A 19,191-nucleotide genomic window follows, 5' to 3' on the forward strand; every position below is an offset into this window, starting at 1 on the left:
AATAAATTGTGAATGAAAAGACAAAACATAATTATTTTTGAATTACAAAAATTACAATAATAAAGTGATTTTAATTTAAAAATCATATGTAAGCATTGAAATTATTCTTGTGTGAAGTCCTTGTATGTGAAGAGAAATCGATACCTTTGAAATCAAATACAATTTGTAAAGTTTTTAAATTGTATCGTATTTCGCCTACTTTTAACAAAAACCCCTTCTGAAATTGGGGCTTTGGGTATAGACAGAATGAAGCGTTCGCCCAGAGACAATAGCGACGGCGTCGGCGACGCCGTGGGAGGTGGGAAAAATAAAGTAAAACCCCACCACTCTCATGGTCACACGCTCCCATTTACTCAAACTCAAGAATCTCATCAACGGTACTCTTTAATCACTTCAGTTCACATACAACTCTAAATTCAATTTTTCATCCCTAATTAACTAACCCTACATGAACCCTAGCTCCACCGCGGACGGCCGCGAAGACCTCGACGAAGCCGCAACAGACGGCAAGACGTTCGATGACCTTGGCCTGGCGGAGTGGGTCGTTAGTACGTGCCGGGAGCTCGGAATGCGGATGCCACGACACGTGCAGCAGCGTTGCATACTGCCTGTGCTAGAGGGCCGGCACGTGCTTGGCATCGACGAGACTGGGAGCGGGAAAACGGCGGCCTTCGCTCTTCCGATCCTGCATCGACTCGCTGAGCACCCCTTCGGCGTTTTCGCACTCGTAGTGACGCCCACGCGCGAACTCGCGTTCCAGCTCGCGGAGCAGTTCCGCGCTCTGGGCTCTGCCGTGCACCTCCGCATCACGGTTGTGGTAGGCGGCATGGATATGCTCAAGCAGGCGAAGGATTTGGTTGCGAGGCCGCACCTCGTCATTGCCACACCTGGGAGAATCCACGTCTTGCTCCGTGATAACCCTGATATTTCTCCTGTTTTCTCCAGAACCAAGGTAGTGAGCTTGTAATTCGATTTGGAGTTGTAATTCGATTTGGAGCTGCTTTTGGATAAGCAGTTCGGTGTTGGTCTGGATTTCAATTTATAGGTCCAAAAGTAGCTTTAAAACCAAAACTTCAAATAAAATTAATCTCGATTGGCCACATTTAAACTTAGTTTTAATATATGCATTTTTTCTTTAGGGTTGCACATTGAGCGTTCAAATATATGAACCGTTTAATGAAAGATTTGTTTCTACTGTTATTTTTAATCCAAACATGCACAACTTTGTGTTGGAACTCATTAAATGGATTTAGGGTTCATAAACCTAATTATTCCTCCCGTTTTCTCCTGAAACAAGGTAATGAATGACCTGATTTAAAGCAGGTTTAGATAAGCATTTTAATTATACTCTTTTACCTATGGTATTGTTCATAATTATATGAATTAATATTTGACTTGTGCTTCTGCAGTTTCTTGTCTTGGATGAAGCAGATCGAGTTCTGGATGCTTGTTTTCAGGAGGAATTGAAATTTATCTTTCAGTGCTTACCTGAAAATCGACAAAATCTGTTCTTTTCTGCGACAAGTACAAGTAATCTGCAAAAGTTGCGAGAACGTTACCAAGATAAGATGTATGTCTACGAGGCATATGAAGGTTTTAAAACAGTTGAATCACTTAAGCAACAAGTGATATTCATCCCTAAAAAGGTGAAGGATGTATATTTGATGCATATCTTGTCAAAAATGGAGGATATGGGAATTCGGTCTGCCATCGTGTTTATCTCAACATGCAGGTATATTTCTACATTGTATGTTTAGATTCTTTGTTAACAATTTTGTTTTCTATATTATGGTTTGTTATTCATTTTTATGCTACCTCCATATCTATATATTTTTGTGGTGCTATAGGAAAATGTGGCCTCTTTCAGCTTCTATTTTATCAAACAATCACACCTGCTAATTTATTTGTTTGATGCTCTTGTTTTCGTTAGTTGGTTCCTGACTTGACTATTAATATCTAAATATCCAATATCAGAATTTTACCTTTGACTGCTTTTCTTAAATAAATTATTAGGCTGTTATTTTTTGTTTAGCTTCCCTGTGCCCACCTGCAATGAAGTAAAAAGGGTAAACATTCTCATTCCAATATTATTATGATGAAATTTGACTGTCTGTTATTGCATTTCTTTTTCTTTTGTTGACAGTTTATGATGGACTCAATTGAAGCTTATTGTTGTGGACCGTTGTCTAATTGAATCTGTTTGTGGTCTGGTGATATAGTTCCGTGTAATGGCCTTTGTGTATGACATTCAGTAAGTAATTAAAATTTGTGATGTTACAAGAAAAAAAAGTTGTTGTTGTTTGACAATGAAAATTTGGAATTATATATTTTTATTTGGCAAACTGGTTTGACTTGAAATTGGTTTTGGTGTCTTTACTTAGAAAATAGATATTGGACAAAAGCAGGATTTCTACTTTCTCTGGTATGCATTCCATGCAGCTGAAAATGGAGGCAATCATTTTAACGTTATGAATTTTTCAATATATGTTTTTTAGTTGATGGGTGAACCAGAGTTTTATTGAATGCATATCTTTGAGGTTTTCGTACTTACTCGGTTTCTTCTATAAAGTGTAAATCAATGATAGTGAAAAAAATGGGTAGAATTAGTATTTGGTTCTATTTTTATGTGTTGATATGTTGTTTATCTCTTCTGTATAAGTTGCGATTTATTAAATATTGTTAGAATGATTTCATCTATGTATCATCATTAAGCCTAAGTAGGGTGTGGTGTGTTAGACAATCTGTTAGGTGTACCTTTAGCCTTACCTAGTTCTGCACCTAGGTGTCTAGTTTAGTCTCTTAATCTTTCATGTACTCTTGAATCAGTTTTTTCATTATAAATAAAAGATTATGAGAGGGATCTATTAAGCCTTTCAAAATGGGTTGATCCTGCTTTGCTTGTCTCTGTCATCTTTGGCATAGTTTTCGCCGCCATTCACTGTCTGCCGTTGCTGTGCGTCACTGGCCACCATTGTCGGCCATTACAGTTTTCGTCAGCAACCACTGAATTTGGAGTTCCTCTTTGAGCAACAGCCAACCACGCAGGTGCGGAACCTAATTCTTGCTGTCTCTGTTTTGGCCTTCAAAGCTTTGTTCCATCGTGGTTCGAAGTCATCCAAGGGCTTTAGTTTTTCATTATTGTTTTCAAACCTTCTCGCTGGTTCCTTGTTGTTTTTGTCTTCTTGGTCAACAATGACCAATGGAAGTGCTATTTCATTCTCTAGAAGCCCCTGCATTACTTCCTTGAAGCTAAATTATCTGTCGTGGGCTGCATTTGTTGAAATGTGGTTCCTTAGCCTAGGACATCATGACCACCTTGAGCAAGATGGAGGAAGCCATGTGCCAGCTAGAAAAGCTAAACAATGGAAACAAGCGGATTTCCAGCTGTATGCCTTGTTGTAGCATTCTGTGGAACCAAGACTTCTGATGTCTCTTAGAGCTTTCAAAACATGCCACTCCTTTTGGAAGAAAGCTCAAAACATTTATGCCAATGATACCCAACGTTTGTATGATTCTGCAAACAAGCTTGCATCTCTCAAAATGATTGACCATGATACAGTATCCTTCATGACTGAAGTCCAATCAACTGTGGAAGAACTCAAAATGTTCTTGGAAGTCTAATCTTTGGAGGAAATCAAAGATGTATGTATGTGCTGTGTCTGTATCCTATAATTTTTTAATTTAGCCGTATCTTTGTGTCTGTCATCTCCGTGTCTGGGCTTCATAGCATGGATGGCCTCAATCATATACCCAGCTCTAGTTGTGCCTCATCATGTTGTGGTTGCTCCTCCATTTTTTTTTCAAGTTTTGTTTGATAGTGATGTGCTCAATTTCTGATTAAGAAAGCTCTAAAACTCTGCCCCAAATGACAGCCACAATTCTCTGGTTTACTGCTCTGAATACCATTTGATAAGTTCTCAAGCACTGGAGGAACCCACCCACCCTTAAAGGCTTGCTTTTAGGCACTATAGAACGAAGCACATATGTACTCCATTTGAACATCCCATAGTACTTGATGTGGGACTTAGATATCCCATAATACTCAAGTTACTAATACTGCATGGAGGTCAAGGATGGAAATTGATGTTGGAAGAAATTTTTGTTTGGCTCTAAAGAAGCCCGAGAGCTGTCATGTTATAACTGTTATTCATACAAGTAATGAAAAATGGCTCCTATAATTTGTATATATAAATAATTGCTTGCTTTGCTTTCATTTTTGGTGTGTAACTCCCCACACCAACCGATGTTTAGCATGGCTTTGTCGACAATCCAAGCTGTTTTTGTTCTACTAAGCTAAATTTAGGCCTTTATGTGTGCAAAATATAATTTGATTGTTATTAAATTTTGAAAGCGGTTATTATTTCAACTAGGTAAATAATTATTAGGCATTTGTTGCTATCCTCTTTTTCCTCCAACAATAGCTTATATAGACATCTTTAGTTGAATAATGAGGCATACCTGATTCACATGCATTTCATTATTTCATTTATTTGGAACTGTTTAACTGTGACCAAATCTTAGTGCTCAGGTGTTTGCAATGTAAATGAACAATGGTTCTGCTATCATGAATTTGACAGGACTCTGAAAATTAGGTCATTGACTCTGTTGGCTATTTTTGTTTTCTTTATAGAAAGGCTATTTTGTTTCTAAATTCTGATTCAGATATCCCAAGTTAAAAAATGGCAGCAGTTACGTTCATCTTTTATTCCTGTTGAAATATGATATTAGATAATGAAGGAGGTAAATAGGTTCTTGAATTTATATAGTGTATTCTGATGTGATGTCATAAAACAATGCTCACGCACTTATGCCTTTTATACTTCAAGTTAGATTGCATACTGAAATGCTAACCCTAATCAAAGGGTCAATTAACTTGCCGTAATTGACTAAAGAAAATCCCTTTGAATAAGGATCCTAAATGATAGAATTTCTGATAGTTAGGTAGCACAATGATATATAAAATAATAAAAGTGATCCTACCCTACTATTGTCATTCTCTTGTAAATATTTTTTAGATGTTCCTAAATGTTTCCAAATTTCAGAGATTGTCATCGTTTAAGTTTAATGCTGGAAGTGCTTGATCAAGAAGCAGCAGCTCTTTATTCATTCAAATCACAAACTCAGAGGCTTGAAGCTCTTCATCAATTTAAATCAGGAAAGGTTTCTGTACTGCTAGCAACTGATGTTGCCAGTCGTGGATTGGATATTCCTACAGTTGACCTTGTTATCAACTATGATGTTCCAAGGTTACCTTTTGTTGTGCCAATTTTTTTACCTTCTTAATAGACATTTGAAGCATTTCAATTAGCATATTGCAACTATTTATCTCCAGGTTTCCACGGGATTATATTCATCGAGTTGGTCGAACGGCAAGAGCCGGTAGAGGTGGACTGGCTTTGAGCCTTGTCACCCAGGTTAGCACATGTTATATTTAATATGAAAGCTTGTATATTTGTTTGTTATTTGAATTGAAGTTTGCAAGTATTGAATTTGTACCTAATACCTAAGAATTTTTGTGTGTAATAAATTGTTAAATTTGAGAGGCCTGTTGCTTATGCAACATCACACTTGAGTGTTGATGTGGCGACTAAACTCATTTAATACTATAGTCGAGAGATACAACTTGTTATTCTGAGATAACCTAGGATTAGCACGTCATTCATTTTGAGTGAGCCATGGAAATGGGCATGACACAACCCTCCTCATTTGCCCAAGCTTGAAATCAACAATGTTACCATAGACAGTTATATAATTCAACAATTAAATTGATAAACTTTTGCATCTCTGAAAGTTGTTAAAGGTGTCATTTCACTAAATTTGACACTTAATGACCATTACCATCTAAATTTAGCTTAAAGGGATATTATGAACCTAACCAACTAACTATAATACTGCTATGGTTGTCGTGAATTGGTTTCTGAGATTTATAGGGGGACCATAGATACTTTTAAACTGCATGGATCCTGGGGTAATGCCCTAGGTTCTTCCTTTTTGAATTATGTTAGTATCTAAATCGGTACAATCTGTATCCCAGACATACCGATGTAAGTCAGTACTTTTAAACTTGATTGTGGGTGTTGTGCAAACCTTAGAAAAATGAGTTCATACTCTAGATAATTGCCTGCTTGTCTTGTGGATGGCAGTGTCTAGGATATCTTGATGTATAACCATTTTTTAAGTGTGATGACATAGGTTGTGTGGCCTCTGAATATAAATAATTCCATTCTATTGGGTGGGAGTTATTACTCAAACATATTCAGAAAATATTTGTTGATCTGTGGTTTTGCTGTGTTTTTTCAATTGTTACTCATGTTCGTATAAATGAAATCATTTTAGGATTCTGATATTTTTATTGCAAAGGTTTCCTTATTTGTTTGACATTTTGACATTTTCAGAATGATGTTGAACTTATTCATGAAATAGAAGCACTTATTGAGAAACAACTTGAAATGATTGAATACAAAGAAAGTGAGGCGCTTGCTCTCATGAAAAAGGTATGTTTTTGCTAGGCGGTTTTTTGTTCTAGCTATTGAATTATATATTTAATTTGTTTCCTTTTCTGTGTCTAAATAATTTTTGCATTTTCAATTATGAGCTATGTAAAGGTTTGTTTTTTTTGTTCTAAATTTCTATTTGACTTGTTAATTCTGTGATGTATTGTAGGTTTTCAGTGCTAAGAATGTAGCAGAAATGAGAATGATAGATGATGGCTTTGAGGAGAAAGCTAAAGAGCGGAAAAACCAGAAACTGAAAATGCTTGCAGAGAAAGGACTGTTGAAGAAAAATAAAAGGAGAAAAAAAAGTAAAAAATTTTCAGAGCAAGGGAAAGAGGTATAAAACACTGAATGTCTTCTTTCTCTTCCTGTTATTGACTTGCATAATTGGCCATTTTTCCAATCGACTTGTTTACTTTGATGTATTGTGTAGGTTTTCGGTGCTAAGAATGTCGAGGAAATGAAGATGGGTAAGGATAGCAGTGAGAGGGAAACAAAAACTAAAAGTGCTAAAAGAAAAAGGTTTGTTAATGAAAAAAAGTTAAATCAAAGAAGTAAAGAATTTGCACAGGGGAAGGAAAAAAACAGAAAAAAAGAGAGTAGAGGAGGCATCAGCTGATATAGCAAACTCCAAAAGAAGTACATTAGTATATTTAAGAAAACGATGATTTCTAATTATGGAAAGAATATTTAAAGAGAAAAAGAGTTAAAATCAAAAGCCGAAAGAAAAGAGGTATCTTCCTTTGATAAATGGTTTGTTATTGTATTCGTGTCTTCCTGATTGTTTGTAGAGTTGAGATTAAACACATCTAGGCAATATTCTTCCTTTTATTTTGAGCTCTGATTTTGTAGCCATTGAGAGGCAGGGTGTCATCAATCAATTTTGTAGCCAGTTATATACGCTGCTGATTTAGCTTCAGAAAATTGTACAGTTGGAACAAAATTGTCATATTTTGTGAATTCAATTGTTTTATTAATGTGTTGATCCTTTGGATTTGGCTTTTTTAAGCAAGTTCGTAAGTTCAAGTTTGTGAATGGGAAAACGTGAGATGGTGGACATTTTATCAAAGGTTTTTCTCAACATTATATCATTTATTGCAGATTTTGGGAGGATGAGGTGAAAACAATGAATAAGATGGCTAATAGTAAAAGTGACTAAAATAATCTATCCATTGAAATGCGGGAGGCCAAGGGAAGAAAGACATTAAATGACTTGTGAAGTGATTTTATGATAATTAATGTTTTAGAAAAATGGTAAATGATGATTATGTTCCAAGGGAAGTTTTTGTATTTGGAATCAAGAAAAATCGTTTATGAATTAATACATATTTAGTATTTCGAATTTATAATTCAAAATGTATTATTTATTTTGTGAAAGGAGAATAGAGGGGGAGAAAAAATAAAGAGATTCTGGTGGAGGTCAGGTGGAAGAAGAGACTTGATAGAGAAGGGACACCAGTGGAGAGAGAAGGAAAAGAGAGGTGTGACGATAGAAGAGGAAAAAATTGAAAAACAAAAATAGAATATGATTTTAATTTTTGAATTTTGACACAAAATTTTCAAGTTTTGATATATATTAATTTTAAATTTTATAAATAAATGAATATAGTTTTTTTTAATTTAGTTATATAAAAAATTTTTGACATGTTAAATATGTATTATGTTAAATTTAACTTTTAATTTGTTTATGACATATTAAATTAAAAAGATTATATTAATTTGTTTTTAAATTTTGGAGAAAATGTATTAAAGTTTTGAATATACATAAATTTTAATTTTATACGAAAATTTAGAAATAAAAATATATTTAACTAAATAAAAATAAAAATAATGAATTATTTCACAATTCTTATAAAAGTTGAATTGTATAACTGTGTGAGGAATCTCAAAAAAATAAGATTCTTAGTTTTATAATGGCTGAATACCCTATTTTGTCCCCAGTTTCGCTCGAAAATGTCAAATTAGTCCATCCTTTAAAAAACGCGTCAATTACGTACTCACTTAATAAAATTTGCATCAATGAAATTCCTTCCGTTAAATCCGTACAAACGGCGTTAATTATTTTTCTCTCTTATTAAGTAACTCCGTTTGTACGGATTTAACGGAAGGGATTTCATTGATGCAAATTTTATTAAGTGAGGACGTAATTGACGCATTTTTCAAAGGATGAACTAATTTGACATTTTCGAGCGAAACTGGGAACAAAATAGGGTATTAAGCCTTTTATAATTATAGTAGCCTATGCTCCGAAATGTGAACATTCCAACCAAATCCTTGGAATTTGGTAATCATTAATGGTTAGAAACTTTACTTAAATAATAATGCTTATGAATTATAGCAGGAGTAAGAGAATTTGTTATAATTATTACGCGATTGTATTTTCAATAAATTATTTTAGAAAAATATTTCAAATAGAAAAGATAATAACACATGTTTTTATATTGGTTTACTAGATTCTGAAATATGTTTAGTCTTTTTCAAAACTTTTGAGAAGTTTCATTAATCTTATTTAAAATTATAATAAAATAAAAACTATACATTGAGTATTCTAACCATTCACGGTTTCCCTAATCAATTAAGACTAGTTTGAGTTTAACTACTCCTAATATCAATACTAATCAATTTTGATTATAATGATTTTATCTAGTCATAGTTTTCAAGTACTATAACCACTCTTTGTATACATTGAGTATTGTCAACCACTTCTGGTTCCCTAGTTAATCTTGACTAGTACATATAGCTCAATAGAAGTGTTTAAATATAAACACAATCTGTGTTTGATTATAAATACAGATTTGAATAACTCACAAGGAGAGGATCAATACAATACAATCTGTGAACATATGAGATTCTTCCTCTTATGTTGAAGAACATCAAATGATATATGCTTTGAGGTAGAGTAGAGATATTGTCTTATGATATTTTTTGAACATGTTCTCTTTCTCTCTTCTATTTTCACCTTCTTCAACTTCAATGAATCTTCTTCATATAATCCTCTTGAGAAATGATTGTTGAACACATAATTGATTTCTGAATAGACTCCATAGGCTTTTTAGGCAACTAGTTAAATTCAGGTCTACATTATATTAAAACAATGATTTCATTCAAATGTAGCTTGTACGACCTTTTAGTGCAAAGCTTGAGGAAACATTTTAAGAATGTCTTTTTATTATTCAACGTTATTTTGTCCTTTGTGTGACGCTCCTGAATAAAGCTTTAGTATTGACATTACCTGTACAAATAACAAGAACAAAGCATGCAAGCAAAAAGGTATTTTTTTCATACAACATTAAATGTTTTAAACGTTGATGATCATTAAGCATGTTGCGTGTTCAAAATATTTTCTCACATCTTAGCATGTTTTAATAAATGCATTGTTCGAAGGCAAAATGTTTGGTATGTTATGATATGATCTTTTAAGCCTAGTACATCGTTTAGACATGTTTAAAAGAGCTTATTTTCAGATGCTATAACTTTTGTTAAAGTGTTAGATATTTTGTTGAAAGTTTTATAACGTTTGACACCACATGTACCTTCTGCCTTGGATATGTTTGAGATATCAGATAATTATGCATCTTTTGATAACATTTAGTGTGTTATCCCGATATCCTAGATAGCTTGTCTTGACAAACACTTGATGACTTTCCATGTTTGTATGTTGAACTTTTAAGCATCAACGATTACATAGATTGTGTTTTTATTGTATTTCATTTAAACAAAGTTTACTTCAAACATTGTATTATTTATGTTTATTTTGTTCGATATATTAGATATATTTCAACCAGTATTATCCTTTAGTACATGTCATCACTAAACATTATATCTTATGATCAATATTTCGTTGAATGTTGTTTATTAAACTTCAAAACATAGGTTGCTAGACAATCTAGTTTTTCTAAACAATCTTGTCTCAACACATCTCTCTTTTCTTCAAAGAAACCTAGGTTATCTTCTCTTCCACCTAGAAACCTAGTCATCGTCACGACAATCATAGCTGGTGACTTTGTAACCGTTGGTGGTGCACCTTCTTCCTCACCATCCACGTAGTGTAGCATTTTTATTTCGTCTATTTATGGCCATCTTCTTTATCAAAGCAAAGCAACTTAGCGCTACCACCTTTGACCAAATTCGTTGCCTCACGATGAGCCTAGTAACGTCGCTTGCGCTGTCGACAACAATCACCTTTCCCATCTTTTTTGCATACACTATCTTTGTCTTCCCCAACTTGAGATCTGGAGCAACGTCTCTTTTTCATGGCACCACATCAGTATTGATGGCATACCCCTAGCAATGGCCAAACAAATTGAAGATTAGTTGAGGTCATTTGTGGAAGATGGGCCTATATTGTCTCTCTTCGACCATCTCTAGCCATCATGAAACTTATAGTAGAGTAAGAATAATTTTGGGTCTTGTAATTTGGACCAAGTAGTCTAGAATTTATTAGGGCTTTGTATTATAGGCCTAGTAGTGTAGGATTTATTTTGGGCTAAGTAGAATAAGGTTTTGACCACTTAACTCACCAAAGGGCCAAGGCCCAATGTTGACCAAAGTTGGATGTGATTTTGGGCTGGTCAAAGTTTCATCTAACTTGATGGACAAGGAGGGATGGGTTGTCCATGCCATGTGTCACCCTCCGTTTGGAGAATTTTTCTTCTTAATTAGTGGCCACATGTCACTCTAGGAATGAAGACGATTCTCCATAAGTAGTGGCCACATTTCCCCCTCTCATTAGAGAGGATTTATACCATTTGTCCTTCTCCTAATGGAGAGAATTTCTCCTTGCTCTCCAAGCTAGCCAAGGTGGCTCTTTTAGGTCTAAGTTTCTGCCCATTTGGAGACACCTTAGCCTATAAATAGAGATGTATTACTTTCATGTAATTACGTTTGAAATAGAGTAAAGTTGTGCTACCATTTTTGTGCCATAATACTCTTGTAGGGTCACACTAGGTTAGAGCAATCCAAGTAGCCTCCTCTAGCCACCTTCCTGAAAGAGTTGGCCTATCCTATCTTAGAGCATCATAAATCAGAGCTTAGTTGATCAAATTTAAAACAATATAATTAGATATATAACAGATCAAAATTATAATAGTTTCTTGCACAACAAATGGCAAAACAATTGCTTGATCAGATATGTTTTTGTGCTTGAACTGATTGATATATGCATTAATTGTATGAAAATGAATCATAGGTTGAAACATATTGCACTTTGTATATTTGATAGAAATAATCAATTATATTTTGAATCCATATCTAAGCTTATTGTTTGGATGCAATTTGTATGATTGATTGGATATTTGATTGAAATTATTGGAATTATTCTATAAATGATTTGATGAGATTAAATGAATAAAAATGTTATGAATGCAATCTGTTATCACTGTCATATGATCTTTGCTCATTCATACTCTTTCATGGATCTTATATTACTGCACAACTTGTGCTCTTATACCGTTTATCATTATGCTAACACTTAACATGGTTGAGAAAGTTGTGTTTGCAAGTTATATCATGATCATCACAGGTTTAAATGATCAAAATCATGATAACGATCAACTCTGCGCATCTTAACAAATTAAATAGATTTATAATCTGTTAAAGAATTCGCTCAACAATTATTTTAATTTGTTACATTATTAATGTAATCGATTACGTTATTAATGTAATTGGTTAAGCAATTAATATGTTGTAACAAAATTATATTTAACGCATTTAACAGATTAAGCATAACATGTAATCGATTAAGCAATAAATGCAGGTCATAACATTTAAAAATATGACCGTTAAGGTAGTTATGACTTATCAAAAAACAAGTTTTCAATACACACGTGTTTTAACCGATTAAGAAAAGAGTGTAATCGGTTAAGTATCACACTTAAACAAATTTGAAAACTTTTTCATCCAAAAACTCATGAATACACTTAGTAATCAAGTATATGCAAAGACATGAGTTTTAATCGATTATCCACATAATGTAATCGGTTAAAACTAGCAGTTTGCCGCAATTAATCGTGTACTGATATCAAATGAGTTGAAAAAAAATTTATAAATTGTGTAAACAATTTATTCATCCACATATACAGGGTGCAAAGAGTTTTATCAATCTTTAACCAATGACGAATATGCATATCATAAATATAATCACATATCATAGATATAAACATGATTAATATGCATAACATATAGTTCAAACACAATCAAATATAGAAACAACAACTTTGCTTAATGTGTGCAAGAAACTCTTAAAACATTTCTGTTGTTGTCATCATCAAAAATACATATATGGGATATATGTGGGTTTAACTTTCACAGAGCTCTCCCTATCAACAATCTCCCCCTTTCTTGATGATGCACAACCAAAAACTGGTTTTCCAGTTACTTCTCCCTCTTTGGGCATTAACAAAAAAGATATTCAATCAAGTAACAGGAAATGAAGTGCTTAAAGAGATACATCATAAAAAATTCTTACAGACCATTTGCAGAATGTGATGCTCCCCTTATCATAATGCAGTAACACTTTTAAACAATGGGTTAAATATGTTTTTCGTCCCTTAAGTATCACACGATTTTGGTTTTAGTCCCTACTCGAAACTTTGATGGTTTTTAGTCCTCGTAGTTTTGAAACTATTAGTATTAGTCCTTAAAAACGGACGGCGTTAAGTTTTAGTAGATGTGGCAAACGGCGATGCCAGGTTTGATGCCAGCTGCGCTCTACACTCTCTGCCACGTTTCTAGCCAATAAGAATCTGACACTCATGTGGCCATTCTCGTTCTTCCTTTCTCACCCTCACTACAACTGGAATTTCAACCGTCAAAAGGACTCAGAATGTTGCTGCCAAAGCCGCTGCTCAGCGCATCGCTCAGGTCATGGCTTCTCAGACTGTAGATGACGACGAAGATCTAGGTTTTCGCTACACTGCTCCCCCGCCTCTATCTCTCTCCAAGAACTCTGCTAAGTCCAGTGCAACTCTCATATCGCCATCTCCTGCCACGGTCCGATTCTTCCCATTCCACTCCACATTTATCCCATCCATCATTAACTGACTTTCATTCCTTATTCACCTCCTAACTTAATCAGGTACCTCGAAACCTCCCGGAAGAATCAATGTATCTTCACGCACAATAGAAACATGATGGAAGCAAGCAATCTAAAATTTAAAAACATATACATATACTTTAATTAATGAAAGAGATTTTTTTTCCTAATAGTTGTTTAGTTTAACAGGTTTTACTTTTATGTGTACATGAGTTTATTATATAAATAAAAAAAAAATGCTTTTAGTAATAATTATACTTAAAAAGAGAACATGTATTTATTTATATATAAAATAGTTCACAAAATAGTAACTTATAATAACATGCATTATTACAAAATCTTGTCTTATTAATTGATGATGTCTTTTAAATTACCTCGTAAATACTTTTTCTCTTTTTTTTTCCCTTGAGACCTTTTGATGAATTTTGTATTTTTGAGCATGACTTGCTACTTGAGATGGAGACTTTGAACGTATAATTCAGAAATGCCTTTCCAATCTCCTTCACCACAAGCTTTAAGTCCAAAAAGAAATAGTCTGGTAGAAAAATTAAGTTAATTCATAAAAATATAGCTACTAAATTTTTTATCCACTTTTATACACACACGCATGCATATATATATATATATATATATATATATATATATATATATATATATATATATATATTAATTTGTATGTAATATTACCAGGTTCACAACCAAAAAGGTCTTCACAAGAATTTTGAATAATTTTTGTAACTGATGTCAATGATCTGGTGAAAGATCTAATGCATGCTTCATACTTGCAGAAGCCTTCATTCAAAAGAATTAAATTAAAAAGTTAAAATTATTGAAATAAAATTAGAAGATGATAACCATATATAGTGGAAGAAAAAAAATTTAATAAAAAAATATTCTTGAAACCTAAAATCTAAAAAGGGAGAAATGATAATATAAAATACCTCATTAGCTAAAAGTTTGGATAATTCATCATTGACTTCCGCTAAAATCTCATCCACACAGGAATTTTATAATCTTAGTCCACTCCTCTGAGTTTAAGTTATAGATCTTATTGTTCTCTTCATTAACCACAATGTCACACATTATATTTTTTTCTCTTCTTTTCAATCACTTAATTTTTCAATTATGATCCCTCTCAAGTAACTCTGGTTCTATTTATACACATACAACCATTCCTTGCAAAAAGATAAATCTAATTATCTTTCTAAATTAATTATTTTTATATAATTATCTACTATACTTTTATATAAAATATTAACAACAAATATATTATTTCGCAATAAAAAATATTGTTAAAGAAAATAATTTTTTCGTAACACATAACCAAATCTTTTATGATGCATAAGGAATATATTTTTAATCTATTTATATTGAAAAAGTAAATTACAAAACATCTGTATAGATATATTAAAAAAAAACTAATAACTAAGTCAAACCCTTTATACTTAGTTGTCACAAATCTTACGAAAATTTAATAGAACAATACTTATTATTTTAGAATATAATGATAATGATTACAATTAAATAATTAAAAAATATAGTAATTGTGATTATTGTTTTGGATCATAAGAATCAGCAATATAATTTATATTATTGTCAGTGCCACAAGAAAATCTATTTCTTCTATTTTTCTTTGATATTTGATGGAAATTGAATGGACATTAATATTTAAAATATTTTTTTTTATTTTCTACATTATTTAATAATAATATTTGAGTCTTTAATACAACTAAGCTACTTCCGTTATTAAAAAAATTAAAACGAAGGTTTTAATAATGGATGAATACATATTATCATATAAAAATATTATTCTGTTTTAAAAATATTGGTTAAGAAAATAATCACAAATATAATTTATTTACATCTTATAAAGAAATTGAAAGGTATAAATATGATTAAAATAAAAAAAAATAAAGAGTCATAAATCTTATTAAACTAAAATAAAACAGAATGTAAGAAACTTAGAAACTGCTCACCCATTAATAACATTTATCCGTAAAAATAATAGTTTATAAAAGTATGGGATATAGTGAAAAGTAAAAAATTAAGATCATTAAAGTCTTCAATCTTGTAAAAATCTTAATTAAAAATATCGTAATATTAAATATTCAAAAATTATAAAACTAATATAATTTTGTAATTAAAGATTTTTTTTTCAAAATTAGTAACCTGAAAATGTTTTAAATCTTTTAGAATTGAAAAAGATTATAATATGTTCATTCTATTATGTATATTATTATTTTATTTCAAAGTTTTGTTTATTATATTTTATAATTTAAATTTAATATTCTATTATTAAAAGGTTAATGTTTAAAAAAAATGTGTTAAGAAATTATTTTCAATTTAAATTAATGTTAATTGTTCTTCTTAAGTTAATGTTTAAAAAAAATATATTTTCGGTTAAGTGTCCGTTTATATTATATTACTTTTTAAATGTAATAAAAAAATTATATTACATTATTAAATCATTTAAGTTGAGAAATAATAAAAAAATATGTTATTCTTTATATATATATATATATATATATATATATATATATGTATATATATATATATATATATATATATATATGTATACACACACACACACGAGTGTGTGTGTTAACAAATTTTAATCTTTCATGATAAAAGTAATAGTTTTAGTATTGAAATGTAAGACTTACTAAATTTTCTTTTTATTATTACAATAATGTTTTAATTCTTTTTCTATTTTTGTATGGAAATGTTTTTAATTTTTTTAAATTTCTAGGTTCATCATTACGTAAACAGTAGCAAAGTATACTTATTACACACAAATATAAGTTTATTTTAAAAAAAATACTTTATGTAAAATTATTTAGTCTAATGAAGAATATTTTGTTAAAAGAATTTCTGATTTCGTTTTCAAATTATTATAAAATGGTAGAAAAATGTAGTGTTGATTTTGTAAAGACCTTAAAAGGTTAAAAAAAACACAGAAACACATTAGGCAATGTAGCACTTAACCAGAATAAACAGAATAAGATTTATCACAAAAGAGCTCAATTAATCACATTGAAAACAGTGTATCATGAGATATCATGTGCAATTTGCAAATCTTCAACATGATTTATGCAAATAAGATGAAGCACAAAGTATGATTTTAGAATTAATACATGATACCAGCTAATACAACAGAAGAAAATATATAAAAGTTTAAGTAAAATGTGCAACAATGGTGCCTTTTTCATAATGAAGCATATGTATTTATTTTCAAAACATTTTTGATTAATATGCAACATGTGACATCTAAGATATGCTTAACATGTAGATGAGAATATTTAAAACATGTTTAGCAATGAAGATCAATAATTATAAACATGAAAACCAATGTAGTACCATTTAATCGATTACATTAATAATTTAACTTATTAAAATAACTGCAGAGCGAATTCTTTAACTGATTATTGATGCATTTAATCTGTTAAAATGTGCAGAATTGATCATTATCCTGATTTTGATCATTTAAACATGTGATGATCATGATATAACCTGTAAACACAACTTTCTCAACCATGTTAAGTGTTAGCAAAATGATAAACAGTATAAGAGCAATAGTTGTGAAGTAATTCATGATCTATGAATGGATATGTGCAATGATCAATGATCATATGACAGAGTAATAACAAATTGCATACATAACAATTTGATTCATTCAATCTCATCCAATCATTCATAGAATGATTTCAATAATTCTAATCAGATATCTAATCAATCCACTACAAGAAAAAAATGAATTACATACAGCCAAAATCCATATATAAGACTCAAAATCTGTATATAATACTTGGTTATATACGGATTACATACGGGTAAAAATCCGTATATAATACTATCGTAGCTAATTTTATATACGGATAAATCCGTATATAACTTATATACGAAAATAATATACATATTTGACCGTATATAATTTATATACAGATAAATCCGTATATAAGTTATATACGGATAAATCCGTATATAACTTATATACGGTCAAATCCATATATAGCGTATATACGGTCAAATCCGTATATAGCTTATATACGGTCAAATCCGTATATAACTTATATACGGATACATCCGTATATAACCTATATATGGATAAATTCGTATATATTGGTTTAAGAAGAGATAAATAAATACCCTGTATATAGCAGTTTCCCATGCACAATATACAAGCAGACCTGGACATTATAGTGAACATTCACAATTGATATAAGCAAACCTGGACATTATACATTGCACATTGACATATAAATCCAATAAGCTTTTCAGATAAACTTAATCCACAAAGGAAACATTGTATATGAATACATAAATATTGTTTATAGAATAAACATTAAGTAAGTTCATAAACGAATTGTGGTTGTGGTTCTAAATAAGTTCAACAGTAATGGAAATAAGTTCTATAAAATGCCTAATAATGCATATAATCATTTCCATCTTGTGGTTGTTCATCTGGTGGTTGCTAGTGTGGTGGTTGTTGCTCTGGAGGTTGCTGTTGTGGTTGGACATCATTGGGTACTTCATTTTGAACTTGAGGATTTTGAAGGTTTAAAAAGTCTTGTGCAGCTGCGGCTGCTGAAGGCGGAAGGAATGGCAGGAGGACGCCAATAAAGCCTTCAAACTTTTCAAGTTGCTGATCATATTGTTATAACTGTGATTTCAGGTTAACAATTTCTTTTGAATTTTGTTGTTGAGCAGTAGAAGATGCTTGTGTCTGTTGGATGTAACTATCAACACAGTCATCTTGGGAAGTGACATTTCCAATGCCGTATACGCGTCCCTTGTATTTTCCACCAGCAGCCTCTAACCAACATCGGTTTCTCAATCTTTCCTCCTCCGCAAGGTCTAGAGGAGAAGATGCTGAGACACCAACAGATGCAGTCTCAGATCTTATTTGAGAAAATTTTGCAACAAATTGTTCCTATTAAATGAATAAATATTATCATTAAACATGAGGTTTGAAAACCAAAAATTTATAATGTGATAGAGTTAGTACAAACTTACATGGGTCCGCCTAGACCTTTCGCCCACAAATTCCCCTGTTGATTGGCGAATATGTGTCTGCTGAAATATTTCATCAACATGCACAAACCGACCAAGCTCCTATGACTGCAAACAAAATGAGTTATTAATAAATATTTGTAAAGTTTATGATTACAAATATAAGAAAAAAAATGTACAAGTTACATACCAAACGAATAGCATGCTCATGCACGCTTATAGATCCTCCAGTGTGCAAACAACCACCCTTTTCAGATGTCCGATTCTTCTTTGCCGTTTCACACTTTTGTTTATAAAGTGGCATGTTCCACTTTTCCAAAAGAGCATTCCAAGTATCGTCCCCCAGCCAATTAGGTCTTTTTCCTAGAGTTCTAGCTTTTTTATACATCTCTGAGAGTCTATGAGATGCCTTGGTGTGATAATTTTTTTTACCTTTTCCTCATCTTCAGGTTTCCATGAAACCTTTCTCTGTTATATTAGAAATAGTAGGTTTGAATAATTAAACAAGTTCAAATTATAAAAGTGTATCACTAACATTTTCTAATTTAGGAAATTAATCTTATTGGTTGTTAGAAATGAATGTTCTGGTTGTGAAGGAAACAAAACAAATTATTTTTCTGTAGCTACACCAAAGTAATCCCTTCCTTGGGATGG

The 19,191-nt window shown here is 31.7% G+C and overlaps 1 protein-coding gene and 1 pseudogene across 1 annotated transcript; one reads left to right on the forward strand and one right to left on the reverse strand.

Moving 5' to 3' along the window:
- The first annotated feature begins 196 nt into the window (after nucleotides 1–196).
- LOC124843932 (DEAD-box ATP-dependent RNA helicase 36-like) lies at nucleotides 197–7,477 on the forward strand. Its single transcript, XM_088092906.1, has 8 exons — nucleotides 197–377; nucleotides 460–952; nucleotides 1,410–1,732; nucleotides 5,043–5,246; nucleotides 5,333–5,414; nucleotides 6,396–6,494; nucleotides 6,664–6,831; nucleotides 6,928–7,477. The coding sequence occupies exons 1-8, from the start codon at nucleotides 247–249 to the stop codon at nucleotides 7,111–7,113; spliced, it is 1,686 nt and encodes a 561-aa protein (XP_087949032.1). The 5' UTR covers nucleotides 197–246; the 3' UTR covers nucleotides 7,114–7,477.
- Nucleotides 7,478–18,181: 10,704 nt separating this feature from the next.
- On the reverse strand, nucleotides 18,182–18,925 carry LOC124843930 (uncharacterized; annotated as a pseudogene).
- Nucleotides 18,926–19,191: the final 266 nt, after the last annotated feature.

The sequence above is a fragment of the Vigna umbellata genome, chromosome 6, assembly GCF_029865625.1.
Source record: "Vigna umbellata cultivar VRB3 chromosome 6, Vumbellata_1.0, whole genome shotgun sequence".
In the NCBI taxonomy this organism is placed as follows: Eukaryota; Viridiplantae; Streptophyta; class Magnoliopsida; order Fabales; family Fabaceae; genus Vigna; species Vigna umbellata.

Bases quoted from the DNA above. Each gene is read 5' to 3' on its own strand.
- LOC124843932 (XM_088092906.1), top strand. From the start codon at position 247: ATGAAGCGTTCGCCCAGAGACAATAGCGACGGCGTCGGCGACGCCGTG. The intron at 378-459 runs GTACTCTTTAAT...CATGAACCCTAG, and splicing joins ACTCAAGAATCTCATCAACG to CTCCACCGCGGACGGCCGCG. The intron at 1,733-5,042 runs GTATATTTCTAC...TCCAAATTTCAG, and splicing joins GTGTTTATCTCAACATGCAG to AGATTGTCATCGTTTAAGTT.